The sequence below is a fragment of the Crocuta crocuta genome, unplaced genomic scaffold (genome assembly GCF_008692635.1).
Source record: "Crocuta crocuta isolate KB4526 unplaced genomic scaffold, BGI_CrCroc_1.0 scaffold110, whole genome shotgun sequence".
In the NCBI taxonomy this organism is placed as follows: domain Eukaryota; kingdom Metazoa; phylum Chordata; class Mammalia; order Carnivora; family Hyaenidae; genus Crocuta; species Crocuta crocuta.
Genome location: NW_027527386.1, coordinates 275681 through 283990, shown reverse-complemented (window position 1 = coordinate 283990; position 8310 = coordinate 275681). Strand labels below are relative to the sequence as shown.

Genomic DNA, 8310 nt, shown 5'->3' with positions numbered 1-8310 from the left:
GGCAAAGTAGGGGGAGGTCTTTGAGAAGAGGGGTCCAGAAAGGGGAGGAGCTTAGGGGAAGGGCGTGGCCTGGATAGGGGCCTGGGCTCAGGGAGGACCCTGCTCTGGGAGGTTGCGCGAGCGGGGCGGCTCTCCCACGTGGGCGCACCCTTTTCGATGAGCTTCAAGGATTCCTGCCTCTTCTCCAGGCCGAACTTCTCCCACTGCCCAGTTTGGTCCAGGTAATGCACGGCGATGACGGTGGGTGTCATTCCTATCATGTTCTGCTCCCCGCAGCCCGATGGGGTCACGATGAGGTGCTTCAGCCGTTCCGGGTCAATGGCATCCTCTGCCAACTGAGCCACCGGGGTCCCTGCCACCAGGAGGGAAGACCGCACTCAAGCAACTGACCCACCGTGGGGTGGGGTGAGGAGGGTCACGGCTGTCCCCAGCGACCCCGCGCTCCAAGCAACCAGTGCCAAAGAGGGGCAGTTGGGGGCTGAGGGGATGTGATGGAAGGGGAGCATCACGTTGAGTGTAAGAGGCGGGGCGGGGAGGGGAGATAGGGCAGTGTGTCTACCTTAGTAGGAAAGGGGGTCTTATGCTTCACAGAACTCTGGCCCCTAGGCTCTTGTTACACTAGCAGCGAATGAATTCCAGAAACAATCCTCACGAATACGTTGATCATACTTCAGGCTATTGCCAGGCGCTGTTCTAGAGAACAGCATACAGTATCTCATGTAATCCTCTCAACGCCCCTTAGACATAGGTACTATTATTCACCCATCACAGATGACAAACCAAGGGTCTCTCCCCAGAACCTTACAGCTTCCAGGTCACATTGCCTTTCCAGGAACTTCTTTTCCCTTCTTGCTCCAGTCTTCCAACCCAGGCAATGAGTTCCCGAATTTCCTGCTCTTGAACTATACTGTTTCTCACTTAAACTTCTCTCTCAGCAAAAACTGTTTGCTGAACTAAATAGTGCCTGGAGCCTTCGATAAAACAGATCAAGGAGGGGGCTGGCTGCCCTAGTTGTAGTGGCGGCAGGGGAGGTACAGTAGTAAATATGCCTAGAATTGGGAGGAGCTAGTCCCCTTCTCCAGGGCCGTGCCTTCCTGGGTGAGGGGCGGGGGGCACACCTTGCAGAAGGATCTTGGTCTCCGAATCTGTGTCTGGGACTTGGTCACTGAGGTCGGCAGCGTGGATCTCCTCTCGCTGTACTCCGTCTGCCAGTGGAATGCGAGAGACCCATGACACCATCCTTCCCCACAAGGCCCCCCTCACCCCCACCCCACGCCCGGGTCTCAACCCTCCTGCTGTGGATGACTCACTGTGGCCCTTGTTTTGTGGATCCAGTGTCTGAACAGCCACAGTTTTGGTGACTCTGATTCCTTCCGGCTGAACAGTGTTGGGATGGGATGGGGGAGGTGGAGGTCAGGTGAGTAAAAGAATAGACACAGCTGGTCAGCAGGGTATGGGCACAATGGCATCGCCCATCCTAGCTCTGTGATGTGAGTCAGTTTAACTACCCCCCGCCCTGCCCAGATTCTTAAAAGTCTGTAAAATAAAAGAATGTGCATAAAGTACTGAGTACAATGCCTCACACATAGTAAGTGCTCACCTAAACTAGGGGCTATCTCAGTATCAATGTCCCAACCTAAGCTCTCCTTCCATGGTGGACTGCTGCCGTTTATGCCTTTCCATCACCCATTCTCCTTTAGTGTGATATTAATGCAAACATTTTCCTTTGGAGACCGAGTCTCCTCCATGGCATGCTGGTAAATATTTGACATCAGCTCTCCAGGAAGAAAAGAACCTGATTTGAATCACTGGCATTTCTCGCCCTGTGAATATCCCTGCTATGGCAGATTTCAAGCTTTCAGCATGAGAGAGTGCAGAGTTGGGAAGTTATGGACACACAGGCTCTGGGGTGTGCCATGCCATCTCCAGCGCCATACTCAGGTTTCTTCCCATTGGTGCCACACTGAGCCATATTGGGACCCCCGATAAAAGGGATAATTAAGATTGTCCTCTCAGGGGCACCTGTCTGTCTCGGTGGAAGAGCATGTGACCCCTGATCTTGGGGTTGTTGAGTTTGAGTCCCATATTGGGTATAGAGATTACTTAAAAATAAAATCTTGGGGCCCCTGGGTAGCTCAGTTGGTTAAGCAACTGACTTCGGCTCAGGTTATGATCTCATGGTTTGAGCCTCATGTCTGGTTCTGTGATGACTGCTCAGAGCTCAGAGCCTGGATCTTGCTTCAGATTCTTTGTCTCCCTCTTTTTCTTCTCCTCTCCTCACACTCTGTTTCTGTCTCCTTCAAAAATAAATAACCAAAACACATTTTTTTAAAAAACCTAAAATATTAAAAAAATATGAGTTTGATGATGCATAGAAGCACATGTACCCCAATGTTCATAGCAGCACTCTCAACAATAGCTAAAACATGGAAAGAGCCTAAGTGTCCATCAACGGACGAATGGATCAAGAAGATGTGGTTTATCTATACGATGGAATACTACATGGCAATGAGAAACGATGTAATCTGACCATGTGTAGCAACATGAATGGACCTTGGGGGTGTTATGCTTAGCGAAATAAGTTAGGCAGAGAAGGACAAATATCTTATGTTTGCACGTATAGGAGGATTAGGAGGAACTTAACTGAGGACCATGGGGGAGAAGAAGGGGGGAAATGGTGGGGGAAAGGGAGAGAGGCAAACCATGAGAGACTCTTGAATGCTGAGAAACAAACTGAGGACTGATGGATGTGGGGGGGGGAGGGGGGAGATGGGCATGGAGGAGGGCACTTGTGGGGATGAGCACTGGGTGTTATATGGAAACCAATTTGACAATAAACTATTTGTGAAAAAAAATATATATATATATGAGTTTGGATTTTTTAAAGTCAGGAAGGAAAAATTATAATAAATTATGATTTGGGTATAAATAAGACATGTCACTGTAATATAACACTGCCCGTTTTAAAGCATTTGATTTTCAATGTTTGAATATTTTTTCAACAACTTTAACTTTTTTGGGGAAAATTATCAACTAAACAATGTTAATAACCATTAAAAAAAAGACACGTAGATCAGGGTCTTCATTGTTTCTTTAGCTTCAGGCTCCAATTATGGTTTGACGTGGCACCATCTATATATAAAACTTTGATCTTTTGTTCATCATGGATTATTTGGCATTAATTTTGATTCCTTACAATATTGTATCAAAATAAAGCATGATATGAAGCTTTTATTTTTTTTAATTTTTGTTGCTTACTTGAACTCGTATTATTTTTGAGAATGTTCATCACTAGGAAAGAGTAGAAACGTAGCTGTTCCTCACTCACTCACCCTAATCCTGACCTTGTTTCCAAACTTGCAGGACTCCCGAATTTCCTAAGCTGGACACTGGACACCCCTGGTGTCTCAGGGTCAGGGTCTGCAGCCTGGGTTGACAGCATGGGGACACAGGAGCCTCTCCTGAAGGACAAGGGACTACAGGTGCCCCAAGGACTCACCACAACTCTCAAGGTCTTTTTGACACCATCCATCATGTAGCGATTGTAGACAGCAGCCTTGACCTCCACCTCATGTAGACCGACCTTCAGAGGCACGATGACAAAAGGCACAGCCACTGAGGACTTGGCTGGGATAGTCAGAGTCTGCTGGTAGCGCTTCTTGGCAGTGGCCAGGCTGCAGAAGGCTGGGTTGTAGAGCATTTCCACCCTCACCTGCCAGGGAGAGAGTATCAATCAGGGGCATGGACCCCCACAACCATCCAAGCTCTCCATCATACCTCTGCCACCCTGGGAACCCACCTTGAGCTCCCCCACATCCTGATAATTGTAGAGCACAGCTCGGATCTCCACTTGCTCATTGCGCACCACAGAGTACGGCAGTCGCAGGTCGATGAAGAAGTCTTGCATCACCGTGACCTCGTAGGGGTCAGCCACGCAGATCCCTGCCCAGGAGTGGAGTGTCAAGGGGAGGAGGTGGACAGGGTCTCACTGCTTACCCCTGACTGTGGGAGCTGTGTCAAGCTCAGCCTGTGTTTGTAGAAGCCCGTGGGCTAAACAATTGTAAAGGTGATACATTACCGATAGCAGTGGCAGCTGGGAGTCACTGCGATGTATGATTTCCATTTTCTTCTTGTAGTTTTATTCATAGGTAGGTGTGCAGGGGGGAAGAGCTCAGGCATATTTGAAGGGTCCATACCTGTGCTCTCCAAAATGGTAGCCTGAACTCTCTCTGGTCCCTGGGCACTTGGAATGTGGCTAGCTCAGAAAACTTTTTAACATATGTTTGGAACACATTGGATATGCCAATCTACCTTTTCAATTGTACATTTTACAAATCCTAAAATACAGATAAAAATATTTCCAATGAAAGGCTAGGGGCACCTTTCCACTGACTGGCTCAGTCGGTGGAGCGTGTGACTCTTGATCTTGGGCTCATGAGTTTGAGCCCCATGTGGGGTGAAGAGATGACTTATACATAAAAGTGAAATCGTAAAAAAATAAAAAAAAGGTTAGCACCCTCCTTGAGATGCCTGCACATATAAAATATGTGCTAGATTTCAAAGGCTTAGTACAAACAGGAGTAAAATGTATCATTCATAATTTTGAGATACTAATAGGTCACTCCTAAATATCAATAGATGATATTTTATATCATTTATAAACATTATAAATGATTATTATAACATTACTTTAGTGTGATGGTGGTTTTTTAACATACTTTTTAGCATATTTTTTCAATATATTTACCACATGTTGCAAGAATAATAGTTTGGAGATATTTGGTTAAAGAAAACGTATGATAAGATTGATTTCACCTCCAATGGGGCTGCCAGAAGATTTAAAATGACAAACAGCTATATCATATTTCTGGTGGACAGTGCTGATCTACAGGGAGTGAAAATGATGACAAAAGCAATGGCTAATTTGCATTTCAGCCAGTGCTGATCTACAGGGAGTGAAAATGATGACAAAAGCAATGGCTAATTTGCATTTCAGCAGCTACTAGGTTATATTCAAGCAAAGGGTTGATGCNCTTTCTCCCTCTCTCTCTGCCCCATGCTCTCTCCCTCTCTCGCTCACTCTCTCTTTCTCTAAAATAAGTGAACATTTAAAAAATAGTTAATTAAAAAAAGAAATCTTAAAATTTAATATATATATATATTTTGCTTATTTTTCAGAGGTGAAGACAAATAGAGGCTTGAACAAAATTATTATTTCCTAACCTATGGCTATTATTAATCATTCTTGGGAGGTCTGTTATACTCATTGGGGCTATTTATCATTTCTTATCTGCTATTCAATTTTACATTTTTTTTAAGTTGATTTTTGAGAGACAGGGAGACACAGAATGCAAACAGGGGAGGGGCAGAGAGAGAGGGATACACAGAATCTGAAGCAGGCTCCAGGCTCTGAGCTGTCAGCACCGAGCCCAACGTGGGGCTTGAACTCATGAAGTATGAGATCATGACCTGAGCCGAAGTTGGATGCTTTACTGACTGAGTCACCAAGGCGCCCCAGTGGCTTCTATTTACAATGGAGATATTTTGTTCATCATGGATTTATTTTTTTTGCATTCATATTGATGTTTTCAAAATGATCCCATAAACATATTATTCATCTGGCTTAAGTTCCTGCCTCCCTCTCCTCACCCTGCTTCCAGTCCTGCCTAAGAACACCCCCATTAGTCCAGGGCTCCCCAGTTCCTGTGAGGGACCCCCAGCCCCCAGGATTCCTTTTTATTTTTTGCCAGGTTTCACAATCTGAACATCAATGTTCCAATCATACATTTCATCTTGCTTCTTTTATATTTTCTTAATCAAGTTACCCATCACCCTGTCAATATCACCCCTAAGGGTGTTTATTGTTATAAATTATTCTGTATGATAGTACAATGGTAGATACATGTCCTTATACCTGTGTCCAAACCTATAGATCGTGCGATGCTAAGAGTGAACCCTCATGTCAATGACGAACTTGGGGTGATGACAGGCGTGTCAGGGTAACAAGTGCACCATGCTGGTGCGGATGCTGATAGTACATGTCAGCATGGGGGAGACTGTGTACGTCGGGGGTGGGCAGACTGGACGTATGTGGGAACTCTCGTACTCTCCCCTCAATTTTGCTGTGAACCTAAAAGTGTTCTCAAAAGAAAATCTATTTACAAAAAGCACTGCCTTGTCATCCACAGAGTAGGATCTGATCCCTCTCTTGTCACCTGGGAGCAGCGTGTCAGCCACCAAGACATAGGGGATCTCTCTGGATGGGATGAGAAAATGCCCAGTGGCCCTGGGTCCCTGCCCCCTAAGGATGGGGTCACCACCACTTCTTACCTTTTGTGTTCGACAGACTCACGGCCAGAATCTCCCAGGTGGTGATGGAGTCTTTCAAAAATATATTTATGGTCTTTGTGGAGATTCTGGATGGGGGAGAAGTGGGGCATCAGGAGGAGGTAGGTGTCAGGGATGTGGGGGAAGAGCTGGTGTGGAGGGGCCCCAAGGGGCAGGTTGGAGGGGGGTGGGGGCGGGGCACATGGAAGTAGATGGACTCTTGATGTTTTTCTAGACTGGGTTGTGGGGTTGCACAGTGATTCCAGAAAAGAGGGGCATGGGGTACATGCAAATGAAGTGGTCCAGCCGGGGCTGCTATAGGAGCTGGCCTGGGGGATGGATTGAAGTGGGGGTATCTCAGCCTTACCCATCTTTCGCGGGTTCTTTGAGTTCCTCCATGCGCCACAGCCAGCTCTCAGGGAACTGGCTTCGGGAAATGATTTCCTCTTCTGGGATTATATCCTCATCCAACTCACCTGGGAGGCACAGGGTGAGGAGTGGGTAATCTGGGTTTAGAGCAGACCCCTTTCTCCACTGAACCCAGAGATACTTATCTCTACACATCTGAAGGGGTTCCCACCAGCAAAACACACCCACAGTCCATGATGGCATGGGGAGGGGACAGTCATGTTTGCCTTATTGCTCTCCCCCCCCCAAACACTATTAAAAATGACACTTCGCAATGGTGTCAGTATAAAGGCAAAAATAGTCCAAGCTGCATTATATTATTTCCCCCTTCTCCGATTTTCACAGGAATGAAAGCATTTGCGTGAGTCTCTGAGCATGGTGGCTCCCAGGCTCCGTGCCTGCTGCATCTGATGGTTATGGTTCCCAAGCAAACAGGTGGCTCATGAGACTCCCCAGACCTGTTGGCGACCCCTGGCGATGGGGTGGCCTTTTGAGCAGGCCTGACACCATCAGCGAGTAGATGAAGTATGGCCAGACTATGGTTCAACCCTGTCTGGGCTTTCCTCAAAACACGAGGGGCGATTGTAACGTGGCTCTCGGTCTGCCTAGTAACAAAGTAGGTGAAATCCACTGAAGCCTAAATCCACCCATATTGTGGATTAATCCATCAAAGTGCCTGTGAGATACATACGTGCAAATAACTCTCTGTCTCACCCCAAACTGACTAAAGAAATCATACAACACGGGACACCTGGGTGGCTCAGTCCATTGAGTGTCCGAGTACTGTTCAGGTCATGATCTCACGGTTGGTGATTTGGAACCCTGCATCAGGCTTGCTGCTGTCTGTGTGAGCCTGTTTGGGATCCTCTGTCCCTTTCCTTCTCTCTTCCCCTTCCCTGCTTGCATGTGCTGGCCCTCTCTCAAAAATAAATAAATATTAAAAAATAGATAGGAGTCAAGATGGCAGAGAAGTAGAGGGACCGGAATTTCCCTTGTTCGTCAAACATAGCTGTCCTGAGGTCAGAACACTTGGAACACCCAGCAATAGGTGTGCAGGGTGACTGAAAGGCTCTACCCCAGAACTGGGTCCACGCTATAACGGGGGTGGGCAGGGGGAATCCTTTAAGACATCAGGGTTTGCATCTCCGCTGAGGCCTAGGAGGCTCGGGAGGCTGTGGAGCAGGGGCCCCCACCCCGCGGGCAGTCTGAACAGCGTGGTTTCACACAGTCAGTTGGGGGGTGGAGAGGAGAGACTGGGGTGCCACCATTTCTCCCCAATACCAACACAGCGGGGCTTCAGGGAACAGGACACGGCTCCCGGTGGAGGCGGGACCCACTTACAGCAAACGCCACCCCTCCATGCCTGGTAACACCTTATCTGCTGGAGCGGGACTGACCGTGACCAAGACAGACACCTGTCCACACAGGCACAGACAGCTGTGCTGCAGGGCTGTAGGTGAGTCTGCTTCGGTTTGTTTTTTCTTTTCCTCTTTGTTTTCCTTTCCTTCCTTTTTCCCTTCTTTTTCTTTCTACCTTCCTCTTTTTTCCCCCTTTGGAATCAAGCTCGTAGTTTCT

The 8310-nt window shown here is 47.4% G+C and overlaps 1 protein-coding gene across 1 annotated transcript in view; it reads right to left on the bottom strand.

Annotated features, from left to right (window-relative positions):
• Window positions 1–8310, bottom strand: part of LOC144219990 (complement C3 alpha chain-like) — a 34437-nt gene that overhangs the window by 13372 nt on the left and 12755 nt on the right. Inside the window, exons 8-15 of the mRNA XM_077750131.1 lie at window positions 8099–8150; window positions 6695–6803; window positions 6331–6416; window positions 3800–3942; window positions 3500–3712; window positions 1311–1377; window positions 1119–1205; window positions 149–352 (exon numbers count right to left, since the gene is read on the bottom strand). Of these exons, the coding sequence (XP_077606257.1) occupies window positions 149–352; window positions 1119–1205; window positions 1311–1377; window positions 3500–3712; window positions 3800–3942; window positions 6331–6416; window positions 6695–6803; window positions 8099–8150 (961 nt within the window). The remainder of the gene's footprint in view (window positions 1–148; window positions 353–1118; window positions 1206–1310; window positions 1378–3499; window positions 3713–3799; window positions 3943–6330; window positions 6417–6694; window positions 6804–8098; window positions 8151–8310) is intronic.